The following is a 23,793-nucleotide window of genomic DNA, read 5'->3' as shown; positions in this document are numbered from 1 at the left end:
ATTTGCTCTCCTGTCTCCCCACTTGGCTGTCCGCGAATGAACCCCCTCTTTGCTGCAAACCCCTACATCTCAGGTTTACACAAAATGAACCTGGTTTGGTAACATAAACACTCCTCTCTCAATAATACATAGAAAAAGTACACAGAAAAACCAAGAAAGATATAAACGACTCAAACAACATTAACCAACTTGACTTAATTGACATTTATAGAACCTTGCACCAAAAATAGCATGATATACATTGTCTCAAACGCATGTCTATAGAGAGAATTCTATGAAATCCACCAAAAAACTCTTAAAACTCTAAGTTTAGTAAGCCAATACAAGATCAATATACAAAAAATAAATTATATTTCTGTCTCTAGGAACTAACAATTTGACATTGACATTCATAAAAATATTTGTAATATCAGGCTTCCCTGGTGGCACAGTGGTTAAAAATCCGCCTGCCAGTGCAGGGGACATGGGTTCGAGTCCTGGTCTGGGAAGATCCCACATGCCACGGAGCAACTAAGCCCGTGCACCACAACTACTGAGCCTGTGCTCTGAAGCCCACGAGCCACAACTATTGAAGCCCACATGCCTAGAGCCCGTACTCCACAACAAGAGAAACCACCGCAATGAGAAGCTTGCGCATAGCAAAGAAGATGCAAAGGAGCCAAAAATTTAAAAAAAGAATATTTGTAATATCAAAATATGTAGGGCTTCCCTGGCGGCGCAGTGGTTGAGAGTCCGCCTGCCGATGCAGGGGACGCTGGTTCGTGCCCCGGTCCGGGAAGATCCCACATGCCGCGGGGCAGCTGCGCCCGTGAGCCATGGCCGCTGAGCCTGCGCGTCCGGAGCCTGTGCGCCACAACGGGAGAGGCCACAGCAGTGAGAGGCCCGCGTAGCGCAAAAAAAAAAAAAAAAATTTACATGGCTGAGCAGAATCTTCGGAGGTGGTTTTGGGGGGGAAGCTGAGTCCACCATCTCCCCAGATTGTTGGCATTCTGATTAAAGGCGCCTTTCCTTTCTACCATTTGAGAGTACTGATTTTGTAAGCGGCGAGCAGTGGGAACCCACATTTGATAACAGAGAAACCTAGACATAGAATTTTGTAAGATGGGTGTTTAATCGTCATATTTCCAGTTAGGCAAGGAGCCAGAATTTGAACTAAAAACCTTCCTGAGCCTCGCTTGGCTGTTTTTCTAAGAATTTTTCCCCATCTGTAGTAGGTTCACTACTGTGCTTCAAAAGCCAGAACATCTGAATGTGACCTTATTTGGAAATAGGGTCGTTGCAGATTTGATTAGTTAAGGATTAAAGTAAGATCATGCTGAATTTGAGTGGGTTCTAAATCCAATGAGAGTGTCTTTAGAAGAAGAGAAAAGGACACACAGAGGCACAGGAAAGAGGACGATGGAGATGGAGATTGCAGTGATGTGTCCACAAGCCAAGACACTCCAAGGATTTGTTACAACCGCCAGAAGCAAGGAGAGAAGCACAAGACAGTTTCCCTCAGGGCCTCCTGAGGACACTAAACCCTGCTAACACCTTGACTTCAGACCTCCAGCCTCCAGAACTATGAATGAGGACATTTCTGTTGCTTTAAGACACCCAGCTTGTGTTATTTTGTCACATCAGCCCTAGGAAGCTAGTACACCATCCCTTATAGGAAAAAAATTTTATTTCCTCATAAAATCCACTTTCTTCACGAAGCCAAATGCCCTCTCATTCCAGTGTCTCTTGAAACATGTCATGTAGACTTTTCTAGAGTGAATCTGAAAGTTGTGAGGAATCAGAATCATTTATAGCGCTTAGATTAGCTGTAAATGGAACGTAGTGATTAATTTCCCTTTGAAATTCGCTAATGTTATGGTTGGTTTTATTTGAAGTATAGAGGCTCCTTCTAAAATTCTCTCCAGACCTCAGTTTATCTTCTATTTTTATTCAAAATAATTTAATTACGCTCACTGAGGGTGAAAAATCATGTTTATATCCATTTAGTTGGTTACCCGTTGGACGGAACAACTGAAAAGTCATTCACTGCCTTTTTAACAAACCCAACCCCTGAAGTGATTTATATTGTTTCACGTATTTCTGACTCTCTGAACCTGACACAACAAAACCATGAACAGAAACTTTTCTAGGGCTAAGAAAGAGAAAAATCACGTTACATTATTTGGAGTATTTAAATACTGTGAATGCAGTGAGACTTGCCAACCGACCACAGCACTCCATCTCCTAAATGTTTTCTTTTTCAGATTGAGCCTGTCCCTCTTTCCGGAAATCATGCAGCCATTATACTCTTGAGGATGGAATGTATTCCCTGCAATCTTCTCATCTTTTTACCTCACCTCTCCAATCTCATTCATCTTTTCCTTTTTATTTAAAATCCTACCAAGATTACTTTTTCCTGAAACTCATTTTCGGCAAAAATCTAGGACTTAACTCTACAGATGAATAACCATTAAGACTAGATTATAGCCCAAGCTTAATATTTAGAATCAGTTCATTATTAATAGCACTTAAATGCAATACCATTTCTTTCATGACTACTTCATTGTGCTTGGAATTGAGAGAATGAATGTACAAATGGACAACGGCCAGAACACATATGAAAGTAGAACTGACCCAAATCCGCGGCAACGACAGTCTTCAAGACGCCAACCCATGATACCTAAAATCTATAGCAACCCATCCAGGAAGCCAAACAGCAACTCCTTTAGCAACTGTCCCAAAACGACCAGGACTTGATTAACAACTGACAGGTTCCCTAACTCTTGCACTTACTTCCAACTTAGGACGAACAGGAGACAGGTTTTACCAAGCAACAGGAGAACACGCCTCCTAACCAACCACATGGATGCCCTTCTTGCAGTTCACCCAATCACAGCTTCCCCACCCAACAGCCTCCAATCAGGGCACATCTGACGCCTTTTTTTGGGGGGGGGGGCACTGTAAAGCTTTCTTCTCCCCTGCCTGCCTTTGAGTCTCTGACAAAAGCAAGTGATGGTGGCAGACACCCTTTCTACAGTAAATTCTGCATAAACAGCTTCTGCTTATTCTCACTTGGGTGGTCTTCACTGATTCCCACAGAGGAGTGAGAATGTTCCTGCTCAACTGGTACTTGATAAGGAGATTTCAGTGTGACTGTTTCATAAGCAGAAACACAGATCCGGCTATTGTCATTTTCAGTGGCTGATTCTTCTCTGTAACTTGAGCTTATGCAATAATCTGTCCTGTTTTCCAACACATACTTTGTACTCATAATCCAACTTTATAAATATGTATACAGAGGCAACTGTTTCCCCTGATGTGTTATTTAACACACGTGATTCATTTTGTTAGGTAATCTCTCATAACACTTGTGTTTTTATTTCTGCTCTTCCACGTGGGTTCCAACTTATCAATGTCAGCATGCTATAAATTGAACTGAAATCACCTAAGGATTGACTTCTTATTTTTAGCTTGTGCTATGTTCACAAGGAAAACTGGGAGATTTGCCAAGGATCCTCTGTTGTCTTTGTTCAGATGCCTTATAATACACAAATCAAGGCTCAAATATTTTTAAAAAAATTTTTTAAAGCTAAGAGTGCTAATGTTTTAAGGGGAGATGTAATTCCCAGGAGGGGGGGAGGGGGAGGGGAGGGAGGGAGAGAGGGAGGGGAAAGGGGAGAGAGGCAGGGAGTATCTGGAAGCAGAGATGAAGTCGTGCATTACTCAGGTGGCCACTGCTTCCCAAAGAGAAACAGCTGGGCCAGCCACACAGGACATCTCTGGACTGTGTATAGCATCAGAGGACAAAGAGAGGACAAGTGTCTCCAGCTCCCTGTCACCTCCCGTCTCTCACTGGCCCAAGTCTGGCCCACTAGGCGTTAACTCCTCATTGCCAGCTCGCATCACCCAAGCGTTTCAGGCCTTCACAGGTGAAGCCACACGGCACGCTCTGGACCACGGCACTCCATCCTTGCCCAGAAGCTGTGGGAGGAACCAGAGCCTCAGGGGGTCCATCAGGTCGGGGCTGCCTGGAGCTTGTGCGTCTCCATCCAGTGGTGACACAAGAGTCCTTCCAGATGCCAGCACTCACCCCGGGGGGAAGACGAGAAAGCCTGTGCTATGAGATGATGGGGCAGTAGCCATGGTTTGAAGGTGGCAGCAAAGGCTGGGACTCGCTCCATAAACAAGTAGCCAAAAGCCCAAGATCCAGTGAAGCCAAGAGAAATGTGACCCACACAGGTGTAACCTGGGAAGACTCTGACAAACGAAGTGTCAACACAATAAAGCTCCGAAGTAAATAAGTTCTCCTAAAAGGGGAAACAGAAAGCTGGAGGATGCCGGAATGTATGCTACTGGAATATACAGCCACCTGCCCTTCAAACAGTGAGCAGAACACAGTCATACTAATGGATTCAGATGACTGAAACCACTTGTCTTCAGCGTGTGAGTTTAGAGAAGCAACAGTGAAAATAATCTACCCTGAGATTAAGGATGGATTTAGGCTGACCAAGACAAAATATAAAGAGGACAAAGACATTTTTAATGTCAGAAAATAGTTATTTTGAGGGAAAAGATCACTATTGCCTTTGATGTATAAGCATAGTCCGACACATGTAACAAGGAAAGAGAATTCATTCACGGAAAAGCCATGCTAAATGAGACGTCACAATGTTTCTGACTGTTTAATTGCTTAAGAAACTACTAATAATATTTTATTCTGTATTTTTTTTACAAGAACTTAGAAATTTTCAATTCAAAAATGATTACAAAGCATATTTATTTTCAGTGTCTGATCTACGAATGAATCAGGTCCTGGGCACACGTGGTCTCGAAAGACTACTGTCAGCAAATGTGGTCCTTTTTAAGCATGTTAATAAGAAGACATTAAAGCTGATACGTGTGGGATATGCAAATATTTGGGTACGCGATTCCTTTTCCCTCCATTTCTCTAAGCCCTGTAGCATGCGGCACAGGAACGAGCTCCTCGTTTGTGTTCGATAAAGCTTCAGACAGGAGAGGGCACCGCTGCCACCTCTGTCCTCCTCCCTGACTGCCCAGGCAGGGGCCCTGCTCTCACGCCTTCACGGGCGCCTTCTCCAAACTACCACTTACTAGTAAAAGAGTTCCAGAGACAAGAGCGCTAGTCAGTCAAGAGCAGCCTTGTGTCTGTTAAATCCCCAGCTGGGGGCCTGCATGGACTAATGACTGATTTCATCTGCAACACGATGTCATGGGAACCACCGTGAACTTGGAGTTAAAAGATGTGGTTTCAGTGCTGAGTAAGAGACTTCCAGCCCTCTGATGTCGGGAACGCAGTTTTACCTGAGCATCAGTTTCCTACTCAAACAAGGGAATTCTAACATCTAGTTAGAATACAGAGCCGATGGTTGTAACAAACCCCAAACAGGAGAAGCTTAAACAAGGTAGAAGTGATTTCCCCTGTGCCTCATAGTAGGCTCCTGAGACATCCACACCTGACACGGCAGCTCCACGGGGCCAGGAACGCGGCCTCCTTTCCTGTTCTCCCGTCACTGATGATATAGCTGTGTCCGCGGGGTGAAAGGAGGCCCATAATCACACCGGCTGGGGTCACATCCCAGCTGACAAGGGGGAAACTGGAGTGGAACACAGACCTCTTTATTCTAAGGGCACAAGCAGTGCTGTGCTGGGGATGGTCAGAACCAGCCTATGAGAGCCAGTTTTCTACTTTTCAGGAACTACAGGAGCTGGTTGTTAAACACAGCCTTTGTTAAAAATTATAGAAATTCACAAATTATGTAAAAAAACAAGGGCAGCAGAGGCTCAGATCTCAACCCTTCCTAATTACAGCACTACATTTCACTGTTACCCCTGTTTTGTGGTTATTTACTTGTAGTGTCTCTGTGTGGGCACACTGCACCACCATGTGCTGCTGCAGGCCTGCAGACAGTAAAGAGCCTTCATGTTGCAGCTTGAAATCCATCATGTCAGTGTGTTTCCACTACAGAAATTGGCAAAGTCTGCAATTCAGGCCTTAATTTATTGTTCTGTTGATTATCTAAGACCAGGAGCTAGCAAACCACCCAGAACCTGTTTCGGTTTAGTCCTTAAACTAAGAGTGATTTTTTTTTTTTTTTTAAACATTGTGAAGTACAGGAGGAAGGAAGAAAAAGAGGGAGGGCGAAAGAGCAAAAGCATGAAAGCAAGAAAGCAAGAAATAAAACATTTGATGGTGGCAGGCTGTATGTGGCTGCAAAGCCTTAAATATTTACCAGCAGGGCTTTTGCAAGAAATGTTCCTGAACCTGATGGACAAAATATTAAAAATGCAAATGAAACTGAGAAGCCTCCTTGCTGGCTGTCACCCTCAGGGGATGGAAGCAGCCTCATTCCTTGTCATGTGGCCCCTTGAGATTCTAAGACAGTGAGGAAGAATATCCCTTGTGTTGAATTCCTCTCAGGCTTTGACTCTTTCACCAGGAAGCACCCAGTGCCTTCGAGGTGCTCACCTGAATAGCTCAGGGGATAAGCACCCTCCCTGGAAGTCAGCTGTGCCACATCTCACACTCTCACCACCACGGGAAGGCCCCGCCCCGCATTTGTCTCTATAGTTACAGGTCCCGCCCCCAATCAAGAGGATGGATTCCACATGGCCTTGGATCACTGGCTCATCCTAGAAGTCTTCCTACTACAAGGGGAACCTCATCGTTGGTGCCACATCTACCTCTTTTATTTACTTTTTTGTGTGTGTGTGTGGTATGTGGGCCTCTCACTGTTGTAGCCTCTCCCGTTGCGGAGCACAGGCTCTGGACGTGCAGGCTCAGCAGCCATGGCTCACGGGCCCAGCCGCTCCGCGGCATGTGGGATCTTCCCGGACCGGGGCACGAACCCGTGTCCCCTGCATCGGCAGGCGGACTCTCAACCACTGCACCACCAGGGAAGCCCTACATTATTATTTTGAGAATTTAATGAGATCATGGATATATAAAAGCACTTTATTAAAATAGAAAGTCTGTAGTGTTAAAAAGTGCTCTGTAAAAAGTTACAAGTGCTATGAAGTCTGAAGTTATTCTTCCTGACCTCTACTCTTCCTCAAATTCATGTATCTGAATGTTTGATAACAGAGCTCCTTTCCAATTCCTACCTCAGAACCCAGGATGCAGGTACACCTCTGACCCTGCTCTGGTTTTGTAACTTCTTCCAATTCTCCCTGAAGAGCTTATTGAACATGAGGAATACAAGACCCCTTCATGGTCTATCTAGCAAGTTCACTGTTTACTGAATAAATCCTTCTTTTGGTAACGAGAACTCAAGATTTTCCGTCCTTCCTTCCCTGTCCCTCCCCCTCCCCCTCTTCTTCCTCCCACTTTTTTTTTCCTTTTATTTATTTCACTAACACATTAGGAAAGTGTATAAAAAGCCTTCTAGAGTTTAGCAATAAGAAGTTAGCTCGCACCTCTAGTCAGCTCCCAGACACTGCTGCATCGGCCAGAGGCCAAAAGATAGTAATTACAGTTTTTAAGTTCATCTTTATAACGTACATCTGCTGCCCCACCATATCTATTCATAAGCTAGTCCTAAATTTTCTAAGGAAATAAGGAGGCAAATGTAACAGATTCTCCCCCCAGTGGAGCCCAGCCTTTCAGTAAGATGTTATGCACCCAGGCACACGAGGATCTTTGAGGCTTCTTTCAACAGGAGTTACAACATTTGATTTGAGCTTCTTTTTAACTGAAAGCAGTATTTTCAGTATTGATGGTTAACAAGAACTTACTTCAGGTGCAGAAATAAAGCAAAAACCAACCAGCTGTATTTCTCACAAGGTCTGCAGAAACACTGGGAACCCACGCGCACACGGATGACATGTAAACAAAAGTTGCATCTGCCATTTCAAGTGCCCACGATGTCCCCTCCACCCCATCTTTTTAACAAAGATAAAGATAATGCCCCCAGCCTTTGTTAAAAACAAGACAGCGGGCCCAAAATACAGTAGCTTATCCTAAGCCTCACATCACCAAACCGAGACAATTTCAGTTCTCCCAGAAATCGAATCTTAAATAAGTCAACCAGAAATCCCCTGATTGGCACTACTCAGGTAATCTGCCTGATGGGCCCCTGCTACCCCCTAAAGGAAAGTAACTTTGCAATAACCAACCGGCTTTTTTGACTAATAAAACTTCCTTGTTCTCACTCCCTTCTGCCTATAAAATTCTTTCATTTTGTGCAGCTTCTCAAGAGTTTCTTTCCATCTGCTACACTGGAGGCTGCCTGATTCAAATCAACTTTCGCTCTTAAAGTTTGTAACATGCCTCGGTTTATCTTTTAAATAAATAGGCGTCAGAGAGAGACCCTAAGGAGACCCCCTCCCCCGACAGCCCCCAGGAGTGCTGAGCAACCAGGGAAGGTACCTGCTGAGTCCCTGGAGCTGGCTGTTTTCTCGCTGCCTCCGGAGGTGCTGGGCAAGTCCTCGCGGTCCTGGATCCTGGACCCGCAGCTCTGGCCTCATGAGCTTTCCGACCATCTGAGCCTTCCTTTTTCTGGCCTGGGTCCGGAAACCTGATGGAAGCTGATTGGTCTGACGTAGAAAGGCTGACGCCTGGAGTCAGAGTGGATCTGACTCGGCCCGAGCGGAGCCAGTATGAGGCCTCAGGTGAAAAAAATTGTGTTTTAAGGCTGAACTAGCAGGTTAAACTTATCAAAGATAATCTTGAATTAGAGAGGCCATAATGGAGAACTTTCAACTTCGGTAAGCTTATCCATTTACAAGATGCCCTAGAAAAAGAGAAGTCTCAGCCAGGGACTCACTATAAAGGGGAGAAGAAAAATTCCTCTTCCTCTTCTCTAGAGCCTGCAGACGGCATCCTGGGAGAGCTAGCGGAAGCTGGCAAAGCGTGAGACTTTTTACCAGTCACTTCTCCCAGGTCTCTCTCTGTGGTGCCTGGTTGAGAGAGGAAGGCACAATTTTACATTGTCCTTTTCTTTGCAAATTCAGACTCTTATTAATTTGGTTCTGGGGATCCACCGTGGTTTTTTATTTTTGTTTTTTTTCTTTTTTGGCCATGCCGCGAAGCTTGTAGGATCTTATTTCCCCGACCAGGGACTGAATCCCGGCCCTACAGTGGAAGCGCTGAGTCCTAACCACTGGACCACCAGGAATTCCCTGTTTTTCCTTAATTGAAGTTTAACTGACATACATTATATTAGTTTCAGGTGTAGGACATAACGAGCCCACATTTGTATACATTGTGAAATGATCACCACAGTCTAGTTACCATCTGTCACAATACAAAGTTACAAATTTTTTTTCTTGTGATGAGAACTTTTAAGATTTACCTTCTTAGTAACTTTCAAATTTGCAATACAGTATTACTAACTATAGTCACCATGCTGATGACTAGATATTTAGTTGCATCCCCATGACTTATTTAATTTTAAAACTGGAAATTTGTACCTCTTTATCCCCTTCACTGGTTTTGCCCACCCCCCTTCCAACCCCCCTCCTCTTTGGCTATCATAATCTATTCTCTGTATATATGATTTCTTATTTGTTTGTTTTGTTTTTTAAATTCCACATAAAAGTGAAATTCTACAGTATTTTTCTTTCTTTGTCTGATTTATTTCACTTAACAAAATATCATCAGGGTCCATCCATGTTGTCACAAATGGCAAGAGTTCATTCTTTTTCATGAACTACTTTTTCATTGTACTACTACTACAATGTAGTAGTCCATTGTGTGTGTGTGTGTGTGTGTGTGTGTGTGTGTGTGTGTGTCTGTGTGTATCTCACATCTTCTTTTCCATATATCTATTGATGGACCCTTAGGTTGTCTCCACATCTTGGCTATTGTGAATAATACTGCAATGAACATAGGTGGGCATATATCCTTTCAAATCATTGTTTCATTTAATTCAGATAAATATCCAGAAGTGGAATTACTGGATCATATGGTAGTTCTATTTTTAATTTCTTTAGGAACCTCCATACTGTTTCCATAGTGGCCGCACAAATTTACATTCCCACCTAGGCTCCCTTTTCTCCACATTCTCACCCATACTTATTATTTCTTTTCCTTTTATGATAACCATTCTGACAGGTGTGACATCATATCTCATTGTGGTTTTGATTTATGTCTCCCTGATGATTAGTGATGTTCAGCATCATTTCATGTGCCTGTTGGCCATCTGAATGTCTTGTTTGAAAAAATGTCTATTCAGATCCTCTGCCCATTTTTTAATTGGATTGTTTGTTTGTTATTGAGTTTTATGAGCTCTTTATCTATTTTGGATATTAACCCCTTACCAGATACATGATTTACAAATATCTTCTCCCATTCAGTAGGTTGCCTTTTTATGTTGTTGATGGTTTCTTTCACTGTGCAGAACCTCTTTGGCTTGATGTAGTTGCATTCATTTATGTTTGCTTTTGTTGCCACTGCCTTTGAAGTCAGATCCAAAAAAATATCACAAAGAGCAATGTCAAGAAGCTTATTGCCTATGTTTTCTTCTAGGAGTTTTATGGTTTCTGGTATTACGTTCACGTCTTTAATTTTTTTTTTTTTTGGCTGCGTTGGGTCTTTGTTGCTGCGTGTGGGCTTTCTCTAGTTGCGGTGAGCAGGGGCTTCTCTTCATTGCAGTGCACGGGCTTCTCATTGTGGTGGCTTCTCTGGTTGCGGAGCTCGGGCTCTAGGCGCAGGCTCAGTAGTTGTGTCTCGTGGGCTCTAGAGCGCAGGCTCAGTAGTTGTGACGCATGGGCTTAATTGCTACGTGGCATGTGGGATCTTCCCAGACCAGGGCTCGAACCCTGTCCCCTGTGTTGGCAGGTGGATTCTTAACCACTGTGCCACCAGGGAAGCCCTTTAATCCATTTTGAGTTAATTTTTGTGTATGGTGTAAGATAGTGGTCCAGTTTCTCTCTTTTGTATGTGTCTGTCCAGTTTTCCCAACACAATTTACTAAAGAGACTGTCTCTTCCCCATTGTTTTGATATATTCTTGCCTCCTTTGTCATAAATTAATTGACCATATATGCTTGGGTCTACTTCTGGGCTGTTTATTTTATTCCATTGATCTATGTGTCTGTTTTTATGCCAGTCCCATGATGACTGTAGCTTTGTAATATAGTTTGAAATCAGGAAGCATGATGTCTCCAGCATTGTTCTTCTTTCTCAGTATTGCTTTGGCCATCCAAGATATTTTGAGGTTCCATACAAATTTTAGGATTATTTGTTCTATTTCTGTGAAAATGCCACTGAGATTTTGATGGGGATTGCACTGAATCTATAAATTGCTTTAGGTAATATGGAAATTTTTACAATATTAAGTTTTTCCAATCTATTTATGTCTTCTGCAGTTTCTTTCATCAATGTCTTACAGTTTTCAGTGTACAGATCTTTCACCACCTTGGTTAAATTTATTCCTATGTATTTTATTCTTTTTGATGCAATTGTAAATAAGATTTTCTTGATTTCTCTTTCTGATAGTTTGTTGTTAGTATATAATAACACAATGGGTTTTTTTAAATTTATTTTTTTATTTTTGGCTGCATTGGGTCTTCGTTGCTTTTCGTGGGCTTTCTCTAGTTGCGCTGAGCGGGGGCTACTCTTCGTTGCGGTGCGTGGGCTTCTCATTGCGGTGGCTTCTCTTGTTGCGGAGCACGGGCTCTAGGCACATGGGTTTCAGTAGCTGTGGCACATGGGCTTAGTAGTTGTGGCTTGCGGGCTCTAGAGCATAGGCTCAGTAGTTGTGGCGCATGGGCTTAGTTGCTCCACAGTCCGGGATCTTCCCGGACCAGGGCTCACACTTGTGTCCCCTGCATTGGCAGGCAGATTCTTAACCACTGCACCACCAGGGAAGTCCCCACAACAGGTTTTTGTATATTGATTTTTTTAACACCTCAACTTTACTAAATATGTTTATTAGTTCTAACAGTTTTCTGGTGGAGTTTTTAGGGTTTTCCATATACAAAATAATGTTGTTCACAGTGACAGTTTTACCTCTTCCTTTCCAATTTCAATGCTTTTTATTTCTTTTTTCTGACTAATTGCTCTAGCTAAGATTTCCAATACTGTGTTGAATAAAAGTGTCTAGAGTAGGCATCCTTGTCTTGTTCCTGATCTTAAGGGAAAAGCTTTTAGCTTTTTTTCACCATTGAATATTTTAGCTGTTGGCTTGTCATATATGGCCTTTATTATATTGAGGTACATTCCATCTACACCCACTCTGTTGAGAGTTTTTTTTAAAAATAATAAATGGATGTTGAATTTTGTCAAATGCTTTTTCTGCATCTATTGATACGATCATATGATTTTGATCCTTCATTTTGTTAATACCCATTGGTTGTTGAATCTTTCTCTCCCAGAACAGCTTTTGCTTTTTTGTCTGTCTCATTTTGTGTCCTGAGAACTTAGCTTTGGAACCATCAGGTTGGGTGTCCCAAAATGTGGCCAGAAAGAAATGCAGGTTGCACTCCATTGGCAACTAGAGTTCTACTGATTGTTGTCAGCTTTCAAGGCAACTGTCTACATCTTTCTCTCTCAGCTGTCTTTTGGGAATGGTTTGGGTCTTGGGAGGGTAGTATCTTTTGCACCCCCCTTGGGAGTATCTCTTGCATCTGAAGGGGAGCAGGCTTTGCCACCCCAAAATATGCCACTTACACATGAGGATTATTTTTTGAGCTCTTGATTATTTTTGAGTTCCTGAACCCAGCAGATTCAGGAAAAGCCCTTTACCTTCCCTTCAACTGCCTAATTTACATGGGAAAGAAGGCCTATACCAGGAAGAAAACTATTATCAGAGATATCATTTTGAAACAGGAGGGAAGGCAGCAGGGCACAACCTTTAAAAGAAGGACATAGCTGTTGAGGATATGACATAAACTGTTTAGAACCAACTAGGTCCAAGATGGTGGAAGATTTGATGTCCAGTGGACCTTGAGCCTCATTATAAGCTCATTGTAATACATTAGCATATGCTAAATGACACACCCACAGGCGCCATGACCATTCCGAGGCTGACCATAAAAGGGCAAAAAGTGGTTGGTGACCCAATTCCTGGAAATCCTCACTCCTTCCCCCAAATCATTGGAATAAACCTCCCACTTGTTGGCCATGAAATTATCCAGACCACAAAAACTAACCACCCCATATTTCAGGGCCACTCTCGCCTTTTGAGACGGACTGCTTTCTGTCCATGGAATGTGTATCTCTAAACAAATCCACTTCTTACCCATCACTTTGCCTCTCACTGAATTCTTTTTGCGATGAGACATAAAGAACTTGAGCTTCATTAAATCCTGAGACCAGGTGTGCGATTTCAGTTAAAAGACAGTGGGGGACTTCCCTGGTGGTGCAGATGGTTGGGAGTCAGCCTGCCGATGCAGGGGGCACGGGTTCGTGCCCCAGTCCGGGAGGATCCCGCGTGCCGCGGAGCGGCCGGGCCCGTGAGCCATGGCCGCTGAGCCTGCGCGTCCGGAGCCTGTGCTCCGCAGCGGGAGAGGCCACAACAGTGAGAGGCCCGCGTACCGCAAAAAAAAAAAAAAAAAAGACAGTGGGTTCGAGTCCCAGTCCATGGGTTCAAGACCCAACCTGAGTTTTGGTCTGGTTTGAGTCACATCTGAGGTGTGTGGTTTCAGTTTCACGTAAGAAACTTATGTGCCTAACCAGGCAATCTTTGTTTTCTGAACATCTGCTCTGCCTTCCTGTGAATGACCTTCCTCCTCTTGGTATCATCAGACCCCCTAGCACTTTCCTTAGCTCAGGTATTATATAGGATGTCGTTACTTGGCTGTCTTTTGAGCCTTCCTATCTTTACAGCGCTCCGTAAATGTTTGTTTCTCCTGTTAATCTCTCGTATCAATTTAATTATTAGACCAAAGAACTTAGAAGGGAAGAAGGCGGAAAATTTTCCATCCCTACACATCCAAGCGGTTGTTCAATACTGCCAGGAATATTTACTGTTTTTCTCGGCTGAAGCCTGACAAGATATTTGAAAGGATTCTTTTTTTTTTTTTTTTTTTTTGAAAGGATTCTTTTTAAAAATAGCTCTATGGTCTGAAGTTGGCCAAGTTGGAAACTGATATTCAGAACCTGATAAGAACTTTTTTTTTTAGGCTTTCTCCTTTAACCTAAAATAAAACTATGTACCCACAGGGGGGAGAAACATTCTGAAGCCTTTGTGGAAGGATTTACTAAAACATTCCAAAGACACACAGCTCTAAATCTAGAACATAGGAATCTTTCGATTTCCATCTTAGTGGAAAATCTTCTCCCTGATATAAAGAAGCAAATTGAGGATAATGTAGCTGGGTGAGTGGGTCAACCTCCATATTATTCAGGTGGGCCCCAATCTTTTGAGGAATTAAAAAATGTCCTTGTCTTACAAATCTGGTCTTTACAAGACCGACATGTGGCTCTAGAAACAGTTCAAAGCAAACCTATTGTTTTTACCAAGCCCCAAACATTCATCTCGAAAGGTTTGCAGATATGTGCAAAACCTCTGAATTTAGGAAACAAGAGCCCTTGGTGGCAGAACTTGCATTCTTTCCCAGTGCCTTTTGAGATGTGAGTATTCCACAAGCTGGGTCGGGTCAGTCTCCACGTTCAGAGAGTTCAGTCTGGGAGGGGCAGTCCCGTGCACCAGCCATCTCCTTGTGTATCACACTGTATTCACATGAGGAGGAGATTCAGGTTCCCTCAGAGGAGGTTTTGGAGGAGCGAGGAGTTGGCCAGGTTTATAGTAAGTTCTGTGCAGTTGGTGGTACCATTTTGCAAATTTGGTAACTGAGTTTTGGAGACATTAAACAATTTGTCTGGGGTCACTCAGTGAGCAGGGAAGCCAGGATTTGAATCTTAGGAGGAAAGTGATGTCAATGGAGTATCCAGGCTGTCCCCATTTGTGTGACATAGAGAACATTTAAGTTCCCTAAAGATCCCTGGACGGTGGTCTAAGGCATGCAGGCAGTGTCAGTGGGGCAGGGAATCAGGACCCAGGCCTGGGGGGTCAGGTGGACCTGGTGTGAGCCATGGTACAGGGATTAAAGCCTTCTGGGCCTTGTCTGTGGACCTGGGATAATAATAGCAACAACGGTGAGACCCCACATTTATCGTGGGCTTACTGTATACTTTCACTGCCTCAATTTTCCTCATCTCTAGACTGGGAATAACAAGACTAGTAATGAGAATAATAAATGATAGGTAGCATTTATTGAATATATTTTGCATGAAACTCTCTGTTCTAAGAGAAATACACACCCTGGTGTTCCTCATCTGTAGCCTGGGAATAATAATAAAAGTAATAATAAGAATAAATGATATGAATGATTTATTAAATACTTAATGGATTATAGGCCCCCGTTCAAAGTGATTCATGCATCTGAGTTTCCTTCACAGATGGATTGGGAATAATAATAAATCATCACAGTAATTAGTGATAGCTAACATTTTACTGAGTGTTTACTATATGCCAGGTCCTGTTCTGAGAAGAACAGACTAGACAGACAAGGGCCATGGGTCCCCAGGAAGTCTCTCATATTGTTAAGGGAATCACTGACTGAAACCACCTGCCCTGGCCAGGCCCAAGAGTACCACCTGCAGGAGTTCTCTTACAACAGGAGGTCCTGGTAAGGAATGCAGAACTAACAAGCTACCAGCACCCAGAAGAATTCGGGAAAGGTCAAAAGGAGACCAGGAAGGACCCTGAGTCAGAATGATTGGCCAGAGACAACCCGGAAACTAACCCCATCACCATAAAACCTGAGACTGCGAGCCACGTGGCAGAGCGGTCCTCCTCGGTTCCCTTACCCTGCTGCTCTGCACCCGGGCGCCCCTCCCCAATAAAGTGTCTTGCTCTGTCAGCATGTGTGTCTCCTCGGACAATGCATGTCCGAGTGTCGAAGGCGTTCCCCTTCCAGGGCCAGCACTCGACCCCGTGCCTGGTCACCTCGCTCGGCTCCACAACACTGGCCTCCTCCAGACGCTCCTCGCACTGGACAAACTCAGTCCCCTCCACAGCCCTTGTGGGCGCCATCCCCTCTGCCCAGCGCCCCTTCGCCCAGACACCTACGGTGCTCACTCCCTCGCCTGCCCCCCTCACCTCCCTGCTCAGGCACCACCACCTCAGTGACATCCTTCGTGACACTGCTACTTAAAATCCGGGGCCTACCATAGTGCCTGGTACACAAGCAGACATTCAGCAAATGCTTGTTTAACCCACACGTGCTTAGCAGGTGGCAAGGTGCCCTTTGGAACTGGGTCCCCCAGGCCAGCCTCCTGAGCTGCTGACATCCTTAACAGTCCTGCACTCCGAGGAGACTGGGGTAAGGGCACCCCAGATGACGACACAGCAGGGCAAAAGCCCTGAGATGACAAGGTGCTTGGAGAAGGGTGGAAAATCAGCTGTGTGGCTTGAAGCAAACGTGTGAGGGTGTGAGAGGTGAGGCCAGGTAGGCGGGCAGGTCCGAGGGAGCCTGTGGGTAATGCAGGGACTCTGGGAGGCTGGGATTTTACTCTGAACCACAGGAGACTGACAGGACCTGCAGCGGGTTTTTAACACGTCCCTTCTAGCCCTTACTGGTAAAACAGACGGTTCAGGAACCCGAGATGAGGCCGTGGAGATGGAGTGGTCTTGACACCCACCCAGTCATTGAGCTGTCGGGGGCGTATACAGACCTCCCGCGTCCTGAGCCGGCCAAGGGACTGGTGGGCAGAGTCCGGCGAGGCCCCGCCCAGACTTCCTGAACCACTCCCCCTTCTCCCGGAGAGAGGAAGGGCACGACCCCCACTCCCAATGACTCCTGTGGCACAGACTCAGCCGGGGAGTTGGAGGATGGTCCGCAAACGTCGCCTTTATTTCCGGGCGGCACTTGAAGGAAGGTGGGGCCGGGTGGGTCCTACTGGCCTAGGGGGGCGTCAGGGCCAGCTCCGCCGGCGGTGCCAGGTCGCCCTCGCTGGGGAGCTGGGGGCCGGCCTGCGGGAGCTGAGAGTCAGGCTTTGGGGCCCTTGGCTCCCGCCCACGCTGGCCCGCGCCGCCCTTTCCCTGTCCCCACCGCCCCGAGGACGCCCTGCACCCGCACACCCCCCTCTCAGAGGGGCTCCGGATCCCAGATCCCGCCCGCTGTGTCTCGGCCCGTCTTGCCTCCATCCCGGGCTCTCTACCTCTCCGGCCTGGTCCTCTGGGGTGGTCTGAGTCTGGGCGGGGACCTGCCCCCCGAGTTTCTCCAGCTCCGCCTTCAGCCTGAGGAGAAGGGTCAGAGGAGAGGAGGAAGAGAGAGGGAGTGTGGAGGCGGCACAGGGAGGAAGCGACTGGCACTCTGAACCCTGAAGACTGCAGAGAAGCCCCGGCGGGAGGAGAGCCCCGCCCGCGGAGGCCCCGCCCTTCTGGGAGGGGCAGAAGGGGAGGTGTTGGCGGGGCGGACCTCGGGCCCCCCCTCCTCCTTTCCCCTCTTACCCGTCTTTCTCTGCCGGGGCGCTCTGGACCTCGGGCGGCGAGCGCAGCCGCCGCTCCACCGTCTCCAGCTTTGCCCGCGCCTGCCTCTCTGCGGGTGGGCGGGGCGTCACGGGCGGGGCCGGGAGCTCCCGCCTGCCGCCCCGGCTCCGACCCCACCCCGCGCAGGAGTCCCACCTTCGGTGAGCAGCTGCTCCTTGCTGCTCTGCAGGGCACGGATCTCCCAGGCCAGTCGCTGCTTCAGCATCTGTGAAGAGAGAGAGGAGCCCTGTCCGTCCAGCTGTCCTCCTGGCCCCTCCTCCTTCGCGCCTCTCGGAAAGTCCTTACTTGAATTAGGGCGTTCATTCATTCATTCAGCTCTCCGTTAATTCAGTGTGCAGCTTCTGCTGTGGCCGGGCGCTGGCATAGATGCTCTCCCCCTTAATCACTCCCCATGTCCCCGTGTACCTTAAACCTCATCTCTTCCCACTGTCTCATCCCCCAGCCTCACTGTTTGCTCTTCCTCAAATACCCCAGGCACAGTTCAGCCTCCCCGGGACATTGGCACTCAGATACCCGCATGGCTTCCTCACTTCCTTCGTGTCTGTGTTCAGATGACACCTGCTCAGACAGGACTTCCCCACTGGCGTTACATGATCTATCTACTTATTTTCTTGTTTAGAGTCTGGGTATGCATCTCCTTGCTCCTAACCAACTTGGGGACAGCAAAGACTTGGCCCCTTTGGAATGCTGTTGGACACATCCAGAGACATGGGTTGAACGAAGGAATGCCCTGAACATGTCTGTCTGGTTCGGAGTTCCCATTTGCCACTGCAGGATAAGCACTGTAGGCAAGCAGGAGGGAAGCACGATCAGCAATGGCTGCTGCAACACTCTGGGCAATGGACGCTGGCTGTGGCAGTGGGGGATTATGAGATGTGGTTGGGTTTAAGGTAGAAGCTGAAGGACTGAGTAGAGGCGGTGAGAGGAAGAAAGGAGTCAAGGACTACCCCTCGGCATTGGGCCTGAGCAGTAGGCGGACCCTGGGCTGATCAGCAGAGACACTGAAGCCAGGGGAGGAGTGGCTTTGGTTGAGGCAATGATAATGGCTCACGTGGAATTCCCAGGGGTCCTTGTGCTGGCCTGTCAAATCCTCCAGACGTTCTTCCACGTGCAACCTAGGGGCCGACATCCAGGAATGAGAAAACACATGCTAGGACTGACACCCAGCCTGGCCCAGTCTGGGGGTTTCTCATTCATAGGCCTTCAGATCTTTGCCTGGTGGTCCCTTGCTAGGAGCCCCTTTATGGGCTTTTTCCTCCAAGCCTTGCTTCCAACAGCACCACTTCCACCAAACTCTCCCTCATGCAAGCCCCACTCCCATTCCCCACACCGCGCCACCCCAGGCCTTAGACCCAGGGTTACCCCGGCTTCCTCTGTCCTTGACTCTCTGTGATCTGAGAGTTATGGATAGAAATTTGTTCCATGTGCTCCGCCAACATGTACTTCCTGGGAAAGGCAAGAGAACCCTCAGTTATATTCTCTGAATGAGCCCCCACTCCTTCCAGCAGGAGAGGGGCTGGGAGTCCTCATTCTCCTTTCCTCTGAGCAAATGTGAACCTTTATAGACCTCTCTTGACACTATCACCCTGTCCATTCTGTCCCCCATCAAACCATGCCTTCCCAAGAAACCTTTGTGAAGGGTACAGTAGTTTAGTTTCATAAATTATAAAGTCCTAGATTGAGGCCTGGATCTGCTATTCCACTGTGATGTGGACAAGTTATTTAACCTCTCTGGGTCTCAGTTTCCTCATATGTAAAATGGTGGGACTGTCATTGCGAGGATTAGTTGATAAATGAACATAAACTGCTCATCAGACAGTGGTAGGTGTGGTGGGGTTAAGCATATATACACTGTAACTAACTATCATCAAGTTTTACCACATTATTAAAATCATGATGTGCCAGCATTTGAGACTTCTGGTCACAAGAATGTAAAGGTTCAAAGGATGGAGAGATAGATGGATAGATGGCTGGATGGACAGTGAACTGGATGGGTGAATGGTAGGCTGGAGAGATGATGTCTGGTTAGAGAAATGATGAGCGGAGGGGTGATGGATGGATGGAGAAATAAAGGAAAGATTGTCAGAAGGATGGATAGCTGTCTGGATGGATGGTTGGGGAAAGACATGAACGGTTAAATGGATGATTGGAAAGGTGGAGAGAAGATGAATGAATGATTGGATGGGTGAAAGATGATTAGATGGAAGGCTGGAGAGATAATGGCTGTCTGTCTGGATGAAGAGTTGGATAGTTGGATAGATGTATGTATGGATGGGTGGGACAGTGGGTGGATGGGTGGGTAGATGGATGGCTGGGGTCATAAATGAGTAGACAGATAAACAAATGAATGGATGGCAGAAGAGCTGGCTAACCAATAGGGGAAGACTTAGAATAATACTAATGGGTGAAATTTATTTGATAAAGAAACCAGCAATGAATGATTAAATGAGTTCATTTTAACACCACCACTTAATACTAACGATGAGCAGGGGTGTCTCTTGTCTAGCCACTCGATTTTATAGAAAGGGAAAGTGAGGAGTGTGTGTCCAAGATTTATTTTCCCTAGCTCTTGCCCACTCCTCCCTCGGGCTGGGGAAAAAGGCGGGGAAGAGCTGGGCAGGACCTCTTACCTCTGAGCCTCACTTTCCTTCCTTTGGCAGTGCAGCTGGAGAGTCCTCAGTGCCTCTGTGGGAGGAGGAACCGAGGGGCTTTGTGAGAGCTCTTGAGAACTCAGGGCTGGGGAGAAGCAAGGGGCCTCGCATCATGCTGGGCATTGGAAGGCACTGAGGGACTTCAGTGCTTACTCCGAGTCAGATGGCAGCCAAGGGAGAGATCTGAGCAGAGAGGGGGCCACCCTGACTCAGGTGTCAGGGGGATTCCTCTGGCTGTCTGAGAACTTCAGGCATTTGTGGGGTGATGCGGTAGAATAATGAGGACGAAGCAGCTGGTAAATACCTTGCTTTTTGCTCAAAACCTCCTCCAGGTGCACTTTCTCTCCATTCACTGGAAAACACAATGACACTTTGAGTCTCCAGGGGGCCTCATCCTGGGCCCTGACTGCAACTTCATGCAAAAGGAAGGCCCAAGGTCACAAAGAAGATATGATACAGCCTCAGAGGAGGAGAGGTATCTCCTCACCAACCGTGCACCCATCTCCCGCTGGGGACCATCCTGGTCCAGCTTTTCCCGCTCGGGGCACACATTCCCTGTAAGTGCTGAAGGAGTGAAGGGCTGCAGGGCTCCCTTGTGTACGATGTCTATGGTTTATACTGAGGGTAGAGATGATGAGAAATACAGAAGTACACCATGTCAACTAGAAATAAAGGCTGTGAAGAAATAAATCAAGCAGGAGAGTGAGAGAAGGTGGTGTTCTATTTTTAGAGGGGGTCATCAAGGTAGACCTGTTGGGGTGAAGTTTCAGCTGACAGCTGAAAGGTGACTCGAGATAGCACGAGGCAATGTGGATTATGTAGGATGAGAACCTCTCAGGTGGACGGAACAGCCCTTGCGAAGACCCTGAGGTGTGCACAGGAACGTCCGCACTGGTCATGAGATCTCTGGGTCCCTCTTCTGGTCCCACTTACAGGAGTCCAGGTCCCTACGCAGGGCCTCCCAGAGAGCTTGGGCTTCTCCCAGTTCCTCGCTGGATTTCTTCTTTGCTGGGTCAAAAAAGGGAAGAAGACATGGTGTGAGTGCAGCCACTAGCCTTGCTATTCTCTCACAGACCATGACACTGCACACTCATCTTCAGACAACCCGGAGGGGCCTGGATCTCACAGATGAAGAAGTGGAGACTTTCAAAGCCCAGGTCCCTCTTGGGCAGCTGGCCGTCTTACATCCCGGAGCTTACCTTGCTGAAGCTCATTAATCCGGTTAATCAGGTCTTCGACCTGTGGCTCCAGGCTTCCCTCTGCAGAAGGAAAGAAAGATTGAGCCAGAGAAGGCAGATGCCTGGCTGTCTAAGGCAGAAGGAGGGGGCGGGTGTTGCCACTGTATCTCCGCTGCTATGGATCAGAATTTATTGAGTGTGCGCTGTGTCCCAGGCTCTGTAAGAACCCCTTGCAGGGCTTGCATTCTGGGTGGGAGAGATGGACACTAAACAAAGATTCATGATGTCAATGCTGGTGGCAGGAAACGCCAGGAAGGGAAATAAAGTGAAGCAAGGGGCTGAAGAATGAAAGGGTAGATGGTGCCTCTTGAGATGTGGAGAGGCCCCAAATGATGTGAAGGAAGACAGCCCTGCAGTTCTGTGGGGTGGGGAGTGTGGAGTGGGGGACATGCCAGACAGGAGGACGATGAGTGCAAAGCCCCCGCAGTGGGGCTGAGTGAGGCGCATGCCCCAAATATACGGCCAAGTGGTCTTCTGTGGCTCGTGTGGCTCTAGTGAGCTGGTGGAGAGTAGCTGGAGGCCAAGTGGGGAAGTGGGAGTGGCAGATCGTCCAGGGCCTTCCGGGATGTGGGAGAGGCTTCCACATGGAGATCTGAATGTGGTGGGAGACAAGGGAGACCCCCCGCCCCCCCATGAAAAGGCTGGCGGGGTGGGTTGTCGCTTCTGTCCACCTGGACTCTGGTGCTGACCTCATATGAGATATGGGGAAAATGCCACTTTTCATTATGACAGCTATCAAGTTCTCCAATGACAGGGAGATCAACTGTCTCTTTAGGGCATCATCGCTAACGTCTCACATTCCGAATTTCAGTGCTCCGTATGGGGAAGTCCTCCTTGTGTCTCTCTGGCTTCAAGGTTGGAAGCACAGGGTTGAGATAAAAATCTGCCCAACCCTCGCTGGGTCTCACTACCAGCCTATGAGACACTCTGGAGTTAAGTTCAAGTTCTGGATTTCCAGAGGCCACCACCTTCATCTCCTGTGGCTTCCAGGAGACTGAGTGCTCTCCGAGGTGCTGATTATGATACAAATCCCTGGGGTCTTTGTTTTACTGGAGACGGGCAGAGTCACTGCATTTTCAATCACGCAATTCCTCTACCTAAGTTTAGTCTAGGCAGCAGCTCCAATGTACTTTTGCATGTGGCCACAGAGTTGGGGAAGGGGAGGTTCCCCTTTATTTGGAACAGACCAGTGGACTGTAGTATTTTAAGCTGCTGATGGACTGGGGGGGATCCAACCTCAAACACGGCCAGAACTCTGCCCCAGCGCTGTTGTGGGTACTGGATGCTGGCTGGCTCCCAGTCTCCCGTCAACAAGCAAAGCAAGGTGCAAAGCTGTTTGCATTGCCATTTGCATATAAAAAAGGAGGGCAAAGAATACACACCCAAGAATGTATTTTTTTTAATGTCTAGAAAAATACCTAAGAATTTTAAAATAGTTGCTGCTGGCCTATGTGTCAGGGAAATGGATGGCTGGGGTGTGTGTGAGTGTGAGTGTGTGTGTGTGTGTGTGTGTGTGTGCATGTGTGTATGTGCGTGCATGCATATGAGTGTTGGAGGGTAGGGTTTTCTATCCCTTTATACTTCTCGAATTCTTTTTTTTTTTTTTTGGTATGCAGGTCTCTCACTGTTGTGGCCTCTCCCGTTGCGGCGCACAGGCTCCGGATGCGCAGGCTCAGCGGCCATGGCTCACGGGCCCAGCCGCTCCGCGGCATGTGGGATCTTCCTGGACCGGAGCATGAATCCATGTCCTCTGCATCTGCAGGCGGACTCTCAACCACTGCACCACCAGGGAAGCCCTACTTCTTGAATTTTGAAGTTGTGTTTTTGGTTTAAAGAATTAAATTGTATAAGAGGGAGAAAGTGCAACGGGATAATTTCCCAAGGTTGTGAGTTGAGAGGGTGGGTTTGAACCACATCTTCCTGACTCAAAACCTCAGGCTAAGCCTCAGACACGAGGAGACACATGACCTTTCTGCAGCTTCTTCACCATTTCCAGCAACTCTTCAGTCTTCTTTGAAGACTTGGTCTGACCTGTGGAGATGAAAATCAGAATTGCAGCATCCAGTGACAGTGAGAGGGGACTGAGGAAAGGTCCAAGCTAATCTGGGCAGGGAGGAAGAAAGCCTCACTGGGTTCTGAGGACACCCCTGGGCTGAACCAAAGATAGGCTGAGGTGCAGCTCTCCAGCCAGAGCAGGGTCCCTGCAGGACCCCTGTCCTTGTTTTTTTTTTTTGGCTGCACCACACAGTTTGTGGAATTTTAGTTCCTTGACCAGGGATTGAACCCAGGCCCTTGGCAGTGAAAGCATGGAGTCCTAACCACTGGACCATCAAGGAGCTCCCAGAACCCCGTCTTGTGTCTCTAGGGTTGATGGCGTGTGCTAGATGAATCAGGACCCGTAATGGCCGTTTCTTCCTGAGAGGTCCAAGACCACCACAGACATCCCTTTAATGAAATTCAGGTGTGA

General features: G+C 47.0%; 1 protein-coding gene across 1 annotated transcript; it reads right to left on the bottom strand.

Annotated features, from left to right (window-relative positions):
* Positions 1 to 15,190: 15,190 nt before the first annotated feature.
* On the bottom strand, positions 15,191 to 23,511 carry SYCE1L (synaptonemal complex central element protein 1 like). The gene is made up of 11 exons (XM_067720801.1): positions 23,295 to 23,511; positions 21,288 to 21,347; positions 21,022 to 21,096; positions 20,393 to 20,440; positions 20,068 to 20,122; positions 18,800 to 18,883; positions 18,489 to 18,552; positions 17,573 to 17,642; positions 17,399 to 17,486; positions 17,107 to 17,185; positions 15,191 to 16,918 (listed from the first exon to the last, which is right to left on the bottom strand). The coding sequence occupies exons 1-11, from the start codon at positions 23,314 to 23,316 to the stop codon at positions 16,850 to 16,852; spliced, it is 714 nt and encodes a 237-aa protein (XP_067576902.1). The 5' UTR covers positions 23,317 to 23,511; the 3' UTR covers positions 15,191 to 16,849.
* Positions 23,512 to 23,793: the final 282 nt, after the last annotated feature.

Source organism: Pseudorca crassidens, chromosome 20 (genome assembly GCF_039906515.1).
Source record: "Pseudorca crassidens isolate mPseCra1 chromosome 20, mPseCra1.hap1, whole genome shotgun sequence".
Classification (NCBI taxonomy): domain Eukaryota; kingdom Metazoa; phylum Chordata; class Mammalia; order Artiodactyla; family Delphinidae; genus Pseudorca; species Pseudorca crassidens.
This window is presented reverse-complemented; position numbering and strand designations above follow the sequence as displayed.